The sequence below is a fragment of the Oncorhynchus gorbuscha genome, linkage group LG20 (assembly GCF_021184085.1).
Source record: "Oncorhynchus gorbuscha isolate QuinsamMale2020 ecotype Even-year linkage group LG20, OgorEven_v1.0, whole genome shotgun sequence".
Lineage (NCBI taxonomy): Eukaryota > Metazoa > Chordata > Actinopteri > Salmoniformes > Salmonidae > Oncorhynchus > Oncorhynchus gorbuscha.
In genome coordinates, this window is record NC_060192.1 from 7,461,208 (window position 1) to 7,480,701 (window position 19,494).

The following is a 19,494-nucleotide window of genomic DNA, read 5'->3' on the forward strand; positions in this document are numbered from 1 at the left end:
GCTTAAAGGGATGTCCGCTTTTTTGTTGTTGTGCCCATCTACCAGTCGTTGCCCTTCTTTGCGAGACGACATTGGAAAACTTCTCTGGTCCTTGCTGTTGAATCTGTGTTGAAATTCGCTGCTCGACTGAGGGACCTTACAGATCATTTTTACCCCTGAACTTATTTAGGCTTGCCGTAACAAAGGGGTAACAAAGGGATTGAATACTATTTTGTATTAATTTGTACACATTTTGAAAACTATCATTTGACTTTGACATTATGGAGGATTGTGTTTAGGCCAGTCACAAAAACATCGACATTGAATCCATTTTAAATTCAGGCTGTAACACAGCAAAATGTGGATGTGAATACTTTCTGAAGGCAAAATGAGTAATAAATCCCCTCTTATACTCTTCAGCATTGGCTTCATTACAACAAATATATATATATATATATAACCTTTAATTAACCAGGCAGGCCAGTCAAGAACAAGTTTTCATTTACAACTGCGACCTGGCCAAGGTAAAGCAAAGTAGTGGGACAAAAACAAAAACAACACAAAGTTACACATCAACAAACATACAGCCAAAAACACAATAGAAAAATCTATGTACAGTGTGTGCAAATGTAGTAAGGTTAGGGAGGTAAGACAATAAATAGGCCATAGTGGTGAAATAATTACAATTTAGCATTAACACTGGAGTGATAGATGTGCAGATGATGATGTGCAAGTAGAGATACTGGGGTGCAAAAGAGCAAGAGGATAAGTAACAATATGGAGATGAGGTAGTTGGGTGTGACATTTACAGATTGGCTGTGTACAGGTACAGTGATCGGTAAGCTGCTCTGACAGCTGATGCTTAAAGTTAGAGAGGGAGATATAAAACCACAGGATTAGCCTTTGACTTGTCAAATCAAATCAAACTTTATTTGTCACATGTGCCGAATACAACAAGTGATACTTACAAGTCCTTAACCAACAGTGCAGTTCAAGAAGAGTTAAACAAATATTTACCAAATAAACTAAATATTTTTTTTTTTAAAAGTAACACAATAACACAACCATAACTTAGGCTATATACAGGGGTACCGGTACCGAGCCAGTGTTTTGGGGTACAGGTTAGTTGAGGTCATTTGTACATGTAGGTAGGGGTGAAGTGACTATGCATCGATAATAAACAGTGAGTAGCAGCAAGGGGGTCAATGTAAATAGTCTGGTGGCCATTTGATTAATTGTTCAGCAGTCTTATGGCTTGGGGGTAGAAGCTGTTAAGGAGCCTTTTGGTCCTAGACTTGGCGCTCCGGAACCACTTACCTTGCGGTAGCAGAGAAAACAGTCTGTCTTCCTCTGACACCGCCTATTATATAGGTCCAGGATGGCAGGAAGCTTGGCCCCAGTGATGCCACTACCTTCTGTAGCGCCTTAAGGTCAGATGCCGAGCAGTTGCCATACCAGGCGGTGATGCAACCGGTCAGGATGCTCTCGATGGTGCAGCTGTAGAACTTTTTGAGGATCTGGGGACCCATGCCAAATCTTTTCAGTCTCCTGAAGGGGATAAGGTTTTGTCGTGCCCTCTTCACGACTGTCTTGGTTTGTTTTGACCATGATAGTTTGTTGGTGATGTGGACACCAAGGAACTTGAAACTCTCTACCCGCTCCACTACAGCCCCATCAATGTTAATGGGGGCCTGTTCGGCCCGCGTGTTCCTGTAGTCGACGATCAGCTCCTTCGTCTTGCTCACACTGAGCTACACCACACTGCCAGTTCTCTAACCTCCTCCCTATAGGCTGTCTTGTCGGTGATCAGGCCTACCACTGTTGTGTCATCAGCAAACGTAATGATGCTGTTGGAGTCGTGTTTGAGTACAGGAGGGGACTAAGTACACACCCCTGAGGGGCCCCAGTGTTAAGGATCAGATGGAGCGGCCTGTCAGGAAGTCCAGGATTCAGTTGCAGAGGGAGGTGTTTAGTCCCAGGGTCCTTAGCTTAGTGATGAGCTTCGTGGACACTATGGTGTTGAACGCTGAGCTGTAGTCAATGAACAGCATTCTCACATAGGTGTTCCTTTTGTCCAGTTGGGAAAGGGCAGTGTAGAGTGCGATTGAGATTGCGTCATCTGTGGATCTGTTGGGGATAGGGTATCTAGGAGGATGCTGTTTATGTGAGCCATGATCAGCCTTTCAAAGCACTTCATTGCTACAGATGTGAGTGCTACGGGGTGGTAATCATTTAGGCAGGTTACCTTCGCTTCCTTGGGCACGGGGACTATGGTGGTCTGCTTGAAACATGTAGGTATTACAGACTCGGTCAGGGAGAGGTTGAAAATGTCAGTGAAGACACTTGATCCGTGCATGCTTTGAGCACACGTCCTGGTAATCCGCGGCTTTGTGAATGTTGACTTGTTTAAAGGTCTTGTCTAGTCACAACTCAAGTGGGTGTTGTGTGTGTGTACATACTGTATGTGTTTGAAATGTGTGTGTATGAGCAACCTTTCCCTCGAGATCCATTCTCCAACCCTGTTTCTCTCTCGCATACTGTCATCAGTATGTCGCCACAGCGTAAGTGTGTGTGAGCAGCCTTTTCCTTCAGATCATCCCTGCTCCCCTCTTCCCCATCCCTTGTTCTGGGTTCACTGTCAGAACACAGATCCCCCTCTCATTAGTCTGTCACCACAATGTCAGAACAATCTGAACATTCTCAGAACATGACCTAAGATTCCCCTTAACTTCCAGTTAGGGTTTGAGCTAACATTATGATGATAACATCCCACAAACATTCAACATTCTTGGGGGGGATTACCAAAGATTTTTTTAGAATGAAAAGTTGGAAATGAAATATCCTTGGAATTTTCTCCTAGCATTCACTGAAATGTTGGTCACAATGATCTGTAAAAAACTACCACAGAACATTCCCCTAAGGTTCTTATTAGGTTGCCAAGGGAATGTAATAACACAGTGTTCCGGTAATGTTCTTTAGAACACACTGCAGCAACAAAATGTGGGAGCAATAGAAGTGTTTCCATGGAAACATTACAGGAACATTCTTTCTAATGTTGATGGATATGTTATTCAAAACACCCATAACAACAAGCAGGGAATAGTCCTACAATGGTCTCATGACGTTATGACATGACGTTATGACATGATGGTTTTAATAACATTCCCTCGTTCCCGCATTAGAAATTAAGTAACCGGAGTTGGAAAAAACATTTTTTAAATCTTGGAATATTCAGCTAATGTTGATGGAGATATTACTACGACCACCTATAACAACAAACAAGAAACATTCCTATGTTATAAAGTGTCTTGCAAGGTTTGACAATCCATACTTTTCTAAAAACATACTTCAACGAAAAGGAAAGTAGTTAGGAAAACATTGCTTCAACGTTCTTCTAACATTGAAGTGTGCTGACCAACTTTTAAACAAATGGCATTTCAATCTTCTCACATCATCATATTGTATTAGGGTATTATCCCCAAAAATAGCTACAGCTTTTTTAAAGAATAGTATTCAAGTATATTTGAACCTGTGATCTGCCATCCTCATGCCACCGGCCACTTAGTCTGCTGTTAATTGCTAATTGAAATCCTTCAATTATGGTCTAAACTATGGCTGTACACTATGTCGTAGTACATATGTATGTACACCTCACCGAAATCTCCCAGGCAATAATTTAACATGATTTGTGAAATCAAGTGTTGTCGCGAAAAAATACAAGGCAGAACAACTTTACAGTATATAAAGAAGACGAGTAAATAATAATAGAGGATACTTCTTTTTCTAGATGGAGTTATTCTCTCTTCCACAACCTGGAAGTCACAGTAAATGTGAAATAAAAAGAAAAAGAGTGTTCTGGGAACATTCTTTTGACATCACGTGAGTGTTTTTTTTTGCACGCTAAAAAACAATACAATCATCCCCACAACTGTACAGTTTTAGTGTTTTGGGAACATATGTTTAGTGATATCCCCACCATGTTCCCACCAGACTGTTCATACAAACCTAATAAAACATTCTGGGAACCTTGAAAGAACAGACGAAATGTGTTCTGGGAACTTTCCTACAAAATCAGGCGAGTATTTTATACCAACATTGTATAATCATCAGCGCACCTGGACAGTTCTTGTGTTATGAGAACCACAGTTGGGCTGTGGTTCACAGAGGGTGGTGCAGTCAGCCCAAAGCATCACCGGGGTGCACACTGCCTGCTCTACAGGACATCTACAGCACCCGGTGTCACAGGAAGGCCAAGAAGATCACCAAGAAACTCAGCCAACCGAGCCACGGCCTGTTCACCCCACTACCATCTAGAAGGCGGAGGCAGCATAGGTTCATCAAAGCTGGAACCGAGAGACTGAGAGGCCATCAGACTGGTTAAACAGTCACCACTAGCCTTAGTCACTGTTACTCTCACCTGGTACTCGACCCTGCACCTTAGAGACTGCTGCCCTATGTACATAGTGTCATTGAACACTGGTCACTTTAATAATGTTTACATATTGTTTTACCCACTTTATATGTACATGTATATACTGTATTCTAGTCAAGGCTCATCCTATATAACTACTGCTGTACACACCTTCTTTATTGAAATACTGTCCATGCTGTCTATACACAACATTATATGTGTATATACCCTACCGTTCAAACGTTTGGGGTCATTTAGAAAAGAACACAGACACTGGACAGAGAAACTCTGCCAAGAAGGCCAGCATCCCGGAGTCGCCTCTTCACCATTGACATTGAGACTGGTGTTTTGCGGGTACTGGTGTGGGTGAATGGATGATCCCCGCATGTGTATTTCCCACCGTAAAGCATGGATGAGGAGGTGTTATGATGTGGGGGTGCTTTGTTGGTGACATTATTTGTGATTTATTTAGAATTCAAGGCACACTTAACCAGCATGGCTACCCCAGCATTCTGCAGCAATATGCCATCCCATCTGGTTTGGCATATAATTTGTTTTTCAACAGGACAATTACCCAAAATACCACCAGGCTTTGAAAGGACTATTTTTACCAAGAAGGAGAGTGATTGAGTGCTTTCATCAGATTACCTGGGCTCCACAATCCCCCAACCTCAACCAAATTGAGATGGTTTGGGATGAGTCTGACCGCAGAGTGAAGGAAAAGCAGCCAACAAGTGCTCAGCATATGTGGGAACTCCTTCAAGACTGTTGGAAAAGCATTCCAGGTGATGCTGGTTGAGAGAATGCCTAGATTGTGCAAAGCATTGTGCATAACACTTTTTTAGTTACTACATGATTCCACATGTGTTATTTGATAGTTTTGATGTCTTCACTATTATTCTACAATGTAGAAAATAGTAAAAATAAAGAAAAACCCTTGAATGAGTCGGTATTCTAAAACTTTTGACCGGTAGTGCATGTATGGTTATATTCCTGTCTCTGACACTGCACGTTCTGATATGAATTTATTTTATTTTTCTGTTTTCTGTGTATATTGTTTTATTACATTTTTGCTAGGTATGACTGCACTGTTGGAGCTAGAAACACAAGCATTTTGCTGCACCCATGATAACATCTGTAAGTCTGTGCACGCGACCAAAACACTTTGATTTGATTCGCCGCAACCTTGCAAATGCTCAGGGAACTTTAACAGAACCAACTTTGTTTTGCTGGGTGTTTACAAGAGGTGTGTCTGCGGATGATCGATTTGACCTCAACAGGCAGAGGGAAGGAGGGAGAGGAGGATAGAGAGGGAGGTATGGATAGAGAAAGGCAGGGAGAAAATGAGAATGAATTGGTAAAGGGCAATAATCAAGCACCTAGAGGGGAGGGGAGGAGAAGAGGAGCGGACGGGAGGAGAGGGAGAAGGGGTGGAAAGGATGGAAGGATGAAGGTGGAAAGGATGAAGGGGAGGAAGGGTCTGCATGTGTGTGTGTGTGTGTTACTGATTACAATGTGCGTGTGTGTGTATGTGTGTTTGTTCCAGATACATGGCTATCATCCACCCCTTGAGGCAGAGGTTGTCTTCGACAGAGACCCGTGTAGTGATCGGAGTGATCTGGGTGTTAGCTCTACTGTTGGCCTTCCCCCAGTACTTCTACTCAGCTACAGAACAGCTGCCTGGTAGGACTGTCTGCTACATCCAATGGCCCGACTACACCAACAACACAACCATGGACTTCAAGAAGATGTGAGTACTGACACACACACACACACACACACACACACACACACACACACACACACACACACACACACACACACACACACACACACACACACACACACACACACACACACACACACACACACACACACACACACACACACACACACACACACACACACACACACACACACACACACACACACACACACACACACACACACAAAGGAGTTTGTTTACTGGAAGCATTAGACATTAGAGACTGAATCATTTTCTGTCTGTAAAATCTGATTTAGTATTCACTTCCCTTTTCTGTCTTTGAGGTAAGGGTGATCCCATACCAAGATAGCCCCAAAATATTTTTTTTTGTATCACAGATTGTTCTGGCAATTCTCACAGGTCAAAGAAAGGCCTAGAATTGCCACTTTCATCATGATTTTATGGTAAAAAAAATAATATCAAACATCCTTCCAATGCAGTTTCTATGTGAGAATTGCCAGAACAATCTGAGATACCAAAAAATATTTCCGGCCCATACTGGAATGGAATCACTCTGAAATGTCTGTAACATCCTAGTCTAGTGGAATAGATTCATGAGTCTATCCAACCTCGATTAGTCAACAGATTGATTAAGAACCAGACACATAGTAGATGCACAGCCTCTGGGTGTTGTGTTACGAAGAACCATCGTTAGGCAGAAGTCGTAGGACTTCAAGGACTTGAATTAATTGCATTGCTGTTGTTGTTTTTCAGGTTTTGTTTTTGTTGTAGTGTCGTGTCGTTTATTGATGCTGTGTGGCCATTGTTATGTATCTGGTGCATTTTGTCTGGCACACAGAAAATAAGCAAATTCAAATCAAGTATATTAAAGATATGAATATTCCTCATTAACTGCCTAGGCTCCCTAGACAGCCATGTTCCAAACCGGGACAATATACTGTAAGTTCTTCTCTATAAATGATACCAGTTTCATATTGTTAGTCAATGACGCAGTATTTCATTTTGACCAGATGTATTATTTTCTGTTTCAAAGGATAATATTTATATGGAAAAAACAAGATATGCAAAAATTCTTCTTACAGTACATTTCTCCTTCATTTGGCAGCCCATCAATTTATCACAAAGCCATTTCTTTGTCAAATGGTTATAATGTCGTGTGGTGCAATCGTCTGATGTTGACTTTGAAGTGTTGTGAATTTGGTGTAACTCATAAGAAAACTGCAAATATTTAACTTTGGCATACATATTTGATGATATAATGAAATACTGTCCAAATATTTGGCTAGGATGGAATTATTTTCTTTGAACAACTTGAATAATTCTATTTGAAAATCACTAACATCATATAGTGTAACCAACCGTAGAAGGTGATTTTTTAAAACTACATAACACTATTTCTGTCCATGTGTCATGATATGACATCAAAGCCCACGCTGGAGTGGACCCTCCAATTCAGCAGCAAGAAATCTCCCACAAATGTTCACATCTTTGTCCCCTGTCATGACAGGGGATTATCAATGTCATAATGGTTAGGGCCCCGTGTGGCTCTGGAGACAATTTTTTCCCATAGCGCTGAAGGTCCCGAAGCTTCTGCGCATGTCTTTATTCTGTACTTTGGACACTCTGCTATAATCGTAGAGAACAGGCTACTCTGGCAAATGGTTCTCGTTTTAATAAAGTCAGATCAAAGTGGAATCAATGTCTGCACGATCACATAATGATATTATTCTACCGAACAGAATATAGAAGCATAGCGTTACTGGAAGACAAAAACACCACCACATTTTTCTCTCATATGGCCAAAACTCAACTGCCACGAGGCAAAAGACACAGGTGGGCTATGCTACAGTTTGTTAACACCCTATGCTATAACATTCTCTCACTGTACATCATTGAGAACAACACTGTAAGCCCTATAACTCAACACGATCTTATATGCAGATCCCTGTTAAACTGATGGAGATCAAACGGTTGATGCTGCAAGGCCCGTTTCACCGGGTAAAACTTGAAGTATTATCATTCACGATTGACAGTGAGATATGTGAAGGAGAAGGAGACCAACAAAATGTGAGTGTGAAGTACAGGTATTAAGAAACACACGTGCAGAACGTGACCCCCGTTTGCACAGAAGCTTTGGGACCTTCCGCGAATTGGAAGAAGAAAAGAAGTCGGATCCGCAGCCAGAGGCTTTGTTTAATCATGTCACATGACTTGGCGTTTAACCTTTTATTTTTTAAGCCTTTTCCAAATGAGAATTAGACCAAAAATGTAAGCAATTGTCTGAGGATGTTGCCGGACCGTCTGATACAAAAAGAAAAGGGGACAGTTTGATGAAAAAGCTTGAAATAAAAGGTTCAAATCCAGGTTATGTGACACGATTAACCAAAACACAGGGCTTACGTATGGTACAACCACTAATATCAAATGGTATATAATAGAAACATGTATTTGCTATTACAAATGAAGGTGCATATGAGAAACTTCATGACAACCTTTGAACGGAAAGTTAAAAGCCACTTTTGTTTCAATTATGCCTGTTTTCAGTCAGTAGCCCACCGAGACTTTATGGTTGCGTTCGTAAATTCACTCGGGCTATCTACTCCAAATTCACTCGGACTATCTACTCCAAATTCACTCGGGCTATCTACTCCAGATTCACTCGGGCTATCTACTCCAAATTCACTCGGACTATCTACTCCAAATTCACTCGGGCTATCTACTCCAGATTCACTCGGGCTATCTACTCCAAATTCACTCGGACTATCTACTCCAAATTCACTCGGGCTATCTACTCCAAATTCACTCGGGCTATCTACTCCAAATTCACTCGGGCTATGTACTCCAGATTCACTCGGGCTATCTACTCCAAATTCACTCGGGCTATCTACTCCAAATTCACTCGGGCTATGTACTCCAAATTCACTCGGGCTATCTACTCCAGATTCACTCGGGCTATCTACTCCAAATTCACTCGGGCTATCTACTCCAAATTCACTCGGGCTATCTACTCCAAATTCACTCGGGCTATCTACTCCAAATTCACTCGGGCTATCTACTCCAAATTCACTCGGGCTATCTACTCCAGATTCACTCGGGCTATCTACTCCAAATTCACTCGGGCTATCTACTCCAAATTCACTCGGGCTATCTACTCCAAATTCACTCGGGCTATCTACTCCAAATTCACTCGGGCTATCTACTCCAAATTCACTCGGGCTATCTACTCCAAATTCACTCGGGCTATCTACTCCAAATTCACTCGGGCTATCTACTCCAAATTCACTCGGGCTATCTACTCCAAATTCACTCGGGCTATCTACTCCAAATTCACTCGGGCTATCTACTCCAAATTCACTCGGGCTATGTACTCCAGATTCACTCGGGCTATCTACTCCAAATTCACTCGGGCTATCTACTCCAAATTCACTCGGGCTATCTACTCCAAATTCACTCGGGCTATCTACTCCAAATTCACTCGGGCTATCTACTCCAAATTCACTCGGGCTATCTACTCCAAATTCACTCGGGCTATCTACTCCAGATTCACTCGGGCTATCTACTCCAAATTCACTCGGGCTATCTACTCCAAATTCACTCGGGCTATCTACTCCAAATTCACTCGGGCTATCTACTCCAAATTCACTCGGGCTATCTACTCCAAATTCACTCGGGCTATCTACTCCGAATTCAGCGCACTCTCGTCTAACTGTGCCAGAAATCAGAATAACTGGTTAATTTACGAACAAGCAACGCCCTTTGAATATGACCGGTGTCAGTAAGCGTCAGCAGCACAGTTACAGTCAGCAGCACAGTGATAGTCGTATTCGCTTTTATCGTCGAAGGAATTTGCGTTGGTTCCGAGTCCTGTATTCTGGATCAATCCCATTGAGCACGTCTGGGACCTGTTGGATCGGAGAGTGAGGCCTCGGGCCATTCCGCCAGAAATGTTCGGGAACTTGCAGGCGCCTTGGTGGAAGAGTGGGGTAACATCTCACAGCAAGAACTGGAAAATCTGGTGTAGTCCATGAGGAGTAGAGGCACAGCAGAACTTAATGCAGCTGGTGGCCACACCAGATACTGACTAACTTTTGATTTTGACCCCCCCCCTTTGTTCAGGGACACATTATTACATTTCTGTTAGTCACATGTCTGTGGAACTTTAGTTTATGTCTCAGTTGTTGAATCTTGTAATGTTCATATAGGCTGACATGTAGGCTGTAAATAAATGCAGTTGACAGTGAGAGGACATTTATTTTTTTGCTGAGTGTAACGAACTTCGTCTGTTGTTTGAAGAGAGTCAGACCGAAATGCAGCGTGTAGGTTACTCATGACTTTTAATGAAGATAATGCGGTACATGAAATAACTGAAGAAGAAAACAACAAACGAGTGAAACGAATTACAGCCTATCTGGTGACTAACACAGAGACAGGTACAATCACCCACGAAATACAATGCGCACTCAGGCTACCTAAATACGGTTCCCAATCCGAGACAACGAGAATCAGCTGACTCCAATTAGGAATCGCCTCAGGCAGCCAAGCCTAACTAGACACACCCCTAATAATACACACTCCCAATTAATACAAACCCCAATACGAAATACAACATATAAACCCATGTCACACCCTGGCCTACCCAAACATATAACAAAAACACAAGATACAATGACCAAGGCGTGACAGAACCCCCCCCCCCCTAAGGTGTGGACTCCGGGACGCACCTCAAGAGCATAGGGAGGGTCCGGGTGGGTGTCTGTCCATGGTGGCGGTTCTGGCTCGGGACGTGGACCCCACTCCATAAATGTCCTAGTTCCTCCCCTTCGCGTCCTAGGATAATCCACCTTCTCCGCCGACCATGGCCTAATAGTCCTCACCCTGATCCCCACATAACTGAGGGGCAGCTCGGGACCGAGGGGCAGCTCGGGACCGAGGGGCAGCTCGGGACAGAGGGGTAGCTCGGGACAGAGGGGCAGCTCGGAACAGAGGGGCAGCTCGGGACAGAGTGGCAGCTCAGGACAGAGGGGCAGCTCGGGACAGAGGGGTAGCCCGGGACCGAAGCAGCCCGGTACTGAGGGGAAGCCCGGTACTGAGAGGGAGCCCAGTACAGAGAGGAAGCCTAGTACTGAGAGGAAGCTCAGTACTGAGAGGAAGCTCAGGCAGGTAGTAGGCTCCGGTAAATCCTGGCTGGCTGGTGGACCTGGATGATTCAGGTTGTCTGGCCGATCTAGAAGATCTTGGCAGACTGGCACTTCTGGCGGATCCTGGCAGACTGGCACTTCTGGTGGATCCTGGCAGACTGGTGACGCTGGGCCGACTGGCGGCGCTGGGCAGACAGGAGACTCCAACAGTGCAGGAGGGGAGAAAAGCTCTGGCTGCGCTGAACAGGCGAGGCGCACTGGACGCGCTGGGCCGACTGGTAGCACTGGTGGCGCTGGACAGACAGGAGACTCCGGCAGCGCAGGAGAGGAGAAAGGCTCTGGCTGCGCTAAACAGGCTGGAGACTCCGATAGCACAGGAGGGGAGAAAAGCACTGGCTGTGCTGAACAGGCGAGGCGCACTGGAGGCCTGGTGCGTGGTGCTGGAACTGGTGGTACTGGCGCGAGGACACGCACAGGAAGCCTGGTGCGGGGAGCTGCTACCGGAGGACTGGTGTGTAGAGGTGGCTCTGGATAGACCGGACCGTGCAGGCGCACTGGAGCTCTTGAGCACCGAGCCTGCCCAAGCTTACCTGGCTCGATGCCCACTCTAGCCCGGCCAATAGGAAGGGCTGGTATGTGTCGCAGCTGGCTCTGCACCCGCACTGGAAACACCGTGTGCTCCATAGCATAACACGGTGCCTGCCCGGTCTCTCTAGCCCAATGGTGAGCACAGGGAGTATGCGCAGGTCTCCTACCTGGCATAACTATTCTCCCTTTTAGCCCCCCCCAATATTTTTTTGGGGGTGACTTTCCGGTTTCCAACCGCGTCGCCGTGCTGCCTCCTCATACTTGCGCCTCTCCGCTTTAGCTGTTTCTATTTCCTCCTTGGGACGGCGATATTCTCCCGGCTGCGCCCAGGGTCCTTTACCGTCTAATTCCTCCTCCCATGTCCAAATCTCCAAATGATGCAGTCTCTCCCATTGCAACTGCTCTTCACGATTAACAGGGAGAGTAGGCTCAGGTCTGATTCCTGACTCAGCCACTCTCTCTCTGTGCTTTCCCGTTACCTTCGGTTTTCGCTCTGTATAACCGTGCTTTCCTTTTCGATTCCATACGTGTATAGCCCTCTTCGCATTGCTGTAGGGAATCCCAGGCGGGCTCCTGCACTCGCTCTGGGTCGGCCGCCCACCTGTCGATTTCTTCCCACGTCGTATAATCCCTGCTTCTGCCGTCCATAACGTCCTCCTTTAGATCCTGCCAGTTCACACGCTGCTCGGTCTGTGAATGGTGGTGGGTGATTCTGTAACGTAGTTCGTCTGTTGTTTGAAGAGAGTCAGACCGAAATGCAGCGTGTAGGTTACTCATGACTTTTAATGAAGATAATGCGGTACATGAAATAACTGAAGAAGAAAACAACAAACGAGTGAAACGAATTACAGCCTATCTGGTGACTAAGACAGAGACAGGTACAATCACCCACGAAATACAACGCGCACTCAGGCTACCTAAATACGGTTCCCAATCCGAGACAACGAGAATCAGCTGACTCCAATTAGGAATCGCCTCAGGCAGCCAAGCCTAACTAGACAAACCCCTAATAATACACACTCCCAATTAATACAAACCCCAATACGAAATACAACATATAAACCCATGTCACACCCTGGCCTACCCAAACATATAATAAAAACACAAGATACAATGACCAAGGCGTGACACTGAGTTTATTTATACACTAACTGGTCACAAGTTTTTCTTTATTTTTGTATTATTTTCTACATTGTAGAATAATAGTGAAGACAACAAAACTTTGAAATAACACATATGGAATCATGGAGTAACCAAAAAAGTGTTAAACAAATCAAAATATATTTGAGATTCTTCAAAGTAGCCACCATTTGCCTTGTTGACAGCTTTGCAAACTCTTGGCATTCTCTCAACCAGCTTCATGGGGTAGTCACCTGGGGCCGGATTCACAAAACATTATTACCGAAAAAACGTAAGAAGTTTCTTAAGGAAAAAAATTAGAAGTTCATAAGCTAGTTCGTAAACGCAATTCCTCAAAATGTTCTTAGGAATTTGTGGTTCTCTTAGGAACTTTGTAAATATGTGTCATTGACATTCTATGTGTCATTTGAGACGCATATGTGTCATTATGTGTCATTTGAGATTCTACAAATAGCCACCCTTTTCCTTGGGGTGGCCTACCCCTTCGGGGCTGAGCTGTAGTTGCTCCTAGATGTTTCCACTTCACAATAACAGCACTTACAGTTGACCGGGGCAGCTCTAGCAGGGAAGAAATTTGACGAACTGACTTGTTGGACGTTGAAAGTATTGGACGTTGAAAGTCACTGAGCTCTTCAGTAAGGCCATTCTACTGCTAATGTTTTTCTATGGAGATTGCATGGCTGCGTGCTTGGTTTTATACACCTGTCAGCAACAGGTGTGGCTGAAATACCCGAATCCACTAATTTGAAGGTGTGTCCACATACTTTTGTATATATAGTGAATGTACAGTGCCTTGCGAAAGTATTCGGCCCCCTTGAACTTTGCGACCCTTTGCCACATTTCAGGCTTCAAACATAAAGATATAAAACTGTATTTTTTTGTGAAGAAGTGGAACACACCAGGCAGGTCCGAGATACTGTTGTGAAGAAGTTTAAAGCCAGATTTGGATACAAAAAGATTTCCCAAGCTTTAAACATCCCAATATTGAAATGGAAGGAGTATCAGACCACTGCAAATCTACCAAGACCTGGCCGTCCCTCTAAACTTTCAGCTCATACAAGGAGAAGACTGATCAGAGATGCAGCCAAGAGGCCCATGATCACTCTGGATGAACTGCAGAGATCTACAGCTGAGGTGGGAGACTCTGTCCATAGGACAACAATCAGTCGTAAATTGCACAAATCTGGCCTTTATGGAAGAGTGGCAAGAAGAAAGCCATTTCTTAAAGATATCCATAAAAAGTGTAGTTTAAAGTTTGCCACAAGCCACCTGGGAGACACACCAAACATGTGGAAGAAGGTGCTCTGGTCAGATGAAACCAAAATTGAACTTTTTGGCAACAATGCAAAACGTTATGTTTGGCGTAAAAGCAACACAGCTCATCACCCTGAACACACCATCCCCACTGTCAAACATGGTGGTGGCAGCATCATGGTTTGGGCCTGCTTTTCTTCAGCAGGGACAGGGAAGATGGTTAAAATTGATGGGAAGATGGATGGAGCCAAATACAGGACCATTCTGGAAGAAAACCTGATGGAGTCTGCAAAAGACCTGAGACTGGGACGGAGATTTGTCTTCCAACAAGACAATTATCCAAAACATAAAGCAAAATCTACAATGGAATGGTTCAAAAATAAACATATCCAGGTGTTAGAATGGCCAAGTCAAAGTCCAGACCTGAATCCAATCGAGAATCTGTGGAAAGAACTGAAAACTGCTGGTCACAAATGCTCTCCATCCAACCTCACTGAGCTCGAGCTGTTTTGCAAGGAGGAATGGGAAAAAATGTCAGTCTCTCGATGTGCAAAACTGATAGAGACATACCCCAAGCGACTTACAGCTGTAATCGCAGCAAAAGGTGGCGCTACAAAGTATTAACTTAAGGGGGCTGAATAATTTTGCACGGCCAATTTTTCAGTTTTTGATTTGTTAAAACAACATGATTGTGTCCCACTTGTTGTTGATTCTTCACAAAAAAATAGAGTTTTATATCTTTATGTTTGAAGCCTGAAATGTGGCAAAAGGTCGCAAAGTTCAAGGGGGCCGAAGACTTTCGCAAGGCACTGTACATGTCCATTGCCTCTGCCTAGATGACGATGGCAGTATTACCAGTTCATGTTAATCAGTTCATTATCAGTTCAAGTATCATTAGTTTATGTTAATTCATTAACTTGACATTTTTTTAACTCGAAAAACCTTATTTGTCAATTGCCCAAGAACCACAAAGTGGTCTTTTTAGCTATTAAAAAATTATTTATTACAGAATTGACTCTACTAATTACCTGACGTTATTGATTGTATAGTTCCTAAACACACACACACACACTGGCATGTGGATGCACATGGTCCTGGCTTTTCCCTAGTTGTCTCGGGCCGGGATTCAATCCGATTACGGGTTCTAGGCATTTCCACTTCTAAAGGAAAAGTTGCGGCGTTCGCAGACATCCCATTAATCCCAGTAAATCCCAGTAAACACTGCTTATATCGGCTCAATCGGAAATTGCCTTTAAAAGCCGCAATGCCTGTAACCCGCGATCGGATTGAATCCCGGCATCACTAGTTTCACAGTTCTCGCTCTCGCTGTCCCCACTTTTTCTCCCTCTCCCTCTCCCTCTCCCTCTCCCTCTCCCTCTCCCTCTCCCTCTCCCTCTCTCATGAGTATATATGTGTGTGTGTCTGTGTGTTATTTAGTATCTCCATTAGTCTCAGGTGTTGAAGGAATTGAAGTCATTTCCATAAGCAGCTGACTCCCTGTAGTTAGTCTGATGGTAAAGTTAGGGGCTAGGAGATGATAAATCCTCGTGACCTTCCCTCCTTCCTCTTCCTCTTCCCTCCCCCTCTCCTCTCCTGCTCTCAGTTAATTGATTTCATGCATTTTTCAGTGAGTCTCGCTACTCCCTGTAGCGAGACCAATAATCAATCAGCAGACAGTATGTGTGTGTGTGTGTGTGTGTGTGTGTGTGTGTGTGTGTGTGTGTGTGTGTGTGTGTGTGTGTGTGTGTGTGTGTGTGTGTGTGTGTGTGTGTGTGTGTGTGTGTGTGTGTGTGTGTGTGTGTGTGTGTGTTTGTATGTGTGGACAGGCGAACAGGCGGACGCAGAGATAAGGAAGCAATTCAGAACTCTGTGTTCCACTAGACTACTATCTGTCCGACTTTTCTTGTCCGACTTTCTCATTTGTGTGTAATAATTTGGCGGGTCCCTGTATTTGTGTGCATTTTTACGCATGTGTGAATTGGAAAAGTTTTAGCATATTCCACTCTCCCTGAGACACCCTCGGAGATTGTGGTCATAGCCAGGGATCTGCCAATATTAATGGCGACACTGGAGAAACTAGGGTTAAGTGTCCTTGCTCAAGGGCATTTTGACAGATCTGTGTGTGTGTCTAACTATCTCTCTATGTGTGTAGGTACTATTTGTCTGTGGTGTTGCTTTACTATTTCCTGCCGCTGTGCATTATGGGATGTGCCTACTTGGTGGTGGGCTTGTCCCTGTGGGCGGGGACAATCCCTGGAGACTCCACCCACCGCTACCGAGAACAGCTCATCGCCAAACGCAAGGTACACACACAATCAACCACACACACACACACACACACACACACACACACACACACACACACACACACACACACACACACACACACACACACACACACACACACACACACACACACACACACACACACACACACACACACACGTAAGCATGACATAGCAGGGAACCTATTCATTATGTAGATATTCTTAGGCAAATTACTAAATTGCTTTCATCTCTCTCTCTATTTCCCACTCCCTTTCTCGCTCTCTCTTTATTTCTCCCTCCCTCCCTCCCTCCCTTTCTCTCTCTCTCTCTCTCTCTCTCTCTCTCTCTCTCTCTCTCTCTCTCTCTCTCTCTCTCTCTCTCTCTCTCTCTCTCTCTCTCTCTTTCTCTCACTCTCTATTTCCCCTCCCTTTCTCTCTCTCTGTTTCCCACTCCCTTTCTCTCTCTCTCTCTCTCTCTCTCTCTCTCTCTCTCTCTCTCTCTCTCTCTCTCTCTCTCTCTCTCTCTCTCTCTCTCTCTCTCTCTCTCTACTTATCCCTCCCTTTCTCTCTCTCTCTCTCTTTCTCTCTCTCTCTATTTCTCCCTCCTTTTCTCCCTCTCTCTAGTTCTCCCTCCCTTTCTCTCTCTCTCTCTCTCTCTCTCTCTCTCTCTCTCTCTCTCTCTCTCTCTCTCTCTCTCTCTCTCTCTCTCTCTCTCTATCTCTATTTCTGTCTCTCTCTCTCTCTCTCTCTCTCTCTCTCTCTCTCTCTCTCTCTCTCTCTCTCTCTCTCTCTCTCTCTCTCTCTCTCTATTTCTGTCTCTCTCTCTCTCTCTCTCTCTCTCTCTCTCTCTCTCTCTCTCTCTCTCTCTCTCTCTCCTCTCTCTCTACTTATCCCTCCCTTTCTCTCTCTCTCTCTCTTTCTCTCTCTCTCTATTTCTCCCTCCTTTCTCCCTCTCTCTAGTTCTCCCTCCCTTTCTCTCGCCCACACGCACACAGCAAGGAACCTCTTTAAATGAATATTCTTAGGCAAATCCCTGAATTTCCTTCAACTCTCTAACCTCCCTCTCAGGTAGTGAAGATGATGATCGTGGTGGTGTGTACGTTTGCGGTGTGCTGGCTGCCGTACCACATCTACTTCCTGCTCCAGCAGTTCCACCCTGACCCCATGCAGCTGTTTGAGTGGCGCTACATCCAGCAGGTCTACCTGGCTGTCATGTGGTTGGCCATGAGCTCCACCATGTACAACCCTATTATCTACTGCTGTCTCAATGACAGGTGGGCTTACGTACATACACGGACATCCACACACCGTTCGTCTCTTTGTCTCTTTGTTCCTCTGTCTGTCTCTATACGTACATGTATCCCTCTCTAGGTTCAGAGCGGGCTTTCAGCAGGTGTTCTGTTGGTGTCCGTGTGTTCCTGCAGGCTCCTACGAGGGACTGGAACTCAAGTCCACCAGCTACCTACAAACACAGGTGTGTGTGTGTGTGTGTTTCAAGTCCGTGTACTTTGTATATGCATGAATGTGTGTATAAACTTTGTCTCCTTTATCTCGGTTTCCAGGTGAGTGTGTACCGAGCCAGCCGGACAGAGACCAGTGTGTCGACGGTTCTGAGGCCCACTGAGGAGGAGTGCTGTGGGGCCGAGCTGCCAGCTAGCGCCCCTATCAGCCAGACAACTCTGGAGCTCACCTCCATGGACTCACAATCAGCCCCAAACACCCCCGACAGCCCTGTTTTTTTGCGGCCGACGCAACATGGATTAGTAGCTCAATAAACGCCTAACTGGACTGGTGTCTGAAACATTTCTGCAGGTATATGTGCATTAGTATGGTACCAACTAGTTCACCAAGAAGTATTCAACAGGACTAGCGTTGAGAGTGCTTCTGTAGGCAGACGTGGTTTTGGTGGCCTACGACCTGCAGTTCTATTATCCTTGTCTAGTATACCTGACCAGGCCAAGTGGGGAACACATTAAGGATTCTTTCCATCATTCACCACACCGTCCCTGTGTACCCCCTGCCTCACCCTCCCTGCATTCCAGAACCATATGGGCTTTGTTTGGAACACTCAGACCGCCACGTCCCTCAGCAACAACAGCAGCCACGGGTCTCTCGCTAAGAAAACACTGATGATTGTGTGTGCGCGTGCATGTGTGTGTGTGTGTGAACTATGTCAGGCAGGGTGTGTGCTTGCCTGCATTTGTTTCTTCGTGCAAGAGCGTGTTGTGTGTGTGTGTGTGTGTGTGCGTGGGTTCGTTTGTGCAAGCGTGAGTGTGTGTGGATTTCTGCGAGGTGATGTGTGCTGGCCCAGCACTTGTTGTCAGGGATTGCTGCTCAAAGCCCACAATGTGCGGAGCAGGGCAGATACACTACATGACCAAAAGTATGTGGACCCCTGCTCGTCGAACATCTCATTCCAATATCATGGGCATTAATATGGAGTTGTTCCCCCCTTTGCTGCTATAATAGCCCCCACTCTTCTGGGAAGGCTTTCCACTAGATGTTGGAACATTGCTGTGGGGACTTGCTTCCATTCAGCCACAAGAGCATTAGTGAGGTCAGGCACTGATGTTGGTCGATTAGACCTGGCTCGCAGTCGGCATTCCTATTAATCCCAAAGGTGTTCGATGGGATTGAAGTCAGGGCTCTGTGCAGGCCAGTCAAGTTCTTCCACACCAATCTCAACAAACCATTTCTGTATGGACCTCACCTTGTGCAGGGGAGCATTGTCATGCTAAAACAGGAATGGGCCTTCCCCAAACTGTTGCCACAAAGTTGGAAGCACAGAATCATCTAGAATATGTCATTGTATGCTGTAGCGTTAAGATTTAGAACATTTCGATTTAGAGCAGTAAAGAAATTGAATAATTTATCTGAGCAAACCAGAAACCTTTCAATAAATAGATTCCAACAATACTTTAAAACCATTTAAATATGACACAGAGGAAAGTTGTGCTGGACTGTGGTCGATGAAGAATCAATCTTATCTTT

General features: G+C 44.8%; 1 protein-coding gene across 2 annotated transcripts in view; it reads left to right on the forward strand.

The window, feature by feature from the left end:
* The window catches only part of LOC124006677 (substance-P receptor-like), a 23,129-nt gene extending 4,144 nt beyond the window's left edge, over positions 1-18,985 (forward strand). The window contains exons 3-7 of one of the 2 annotated variants that reach the window (XM_046316736.1): positions 5,937-6,140; positions 16,389-16,539; positions 17,572-17,777; positions 17,875-17,977; positions 18,066-18,985. In XM_046316736.1, coding sequence (XP_046172692.1) covers positions 5,937-6,140; positions 16,389-16,539; positions 17,572-17,777; positions 17,875-17,977; positions 18,066-18,278 — 877 coding nt within the window. In that variant the 3' untranslated portion in view covers positions 18,279-18,985. The remainder of the gene's footprint in view (positions 1-5,936; positions 6,141-16,388; positions 16,540-17,571; positions 17,778-17,874; positions 17,978-18,065) is intronic. The other variant, XM_046316737.1, reaches the window with a different exon arrangement.
* The last annotated feature ends 509 nt before the right edge of the window (positions 18,986-19,494 follow it).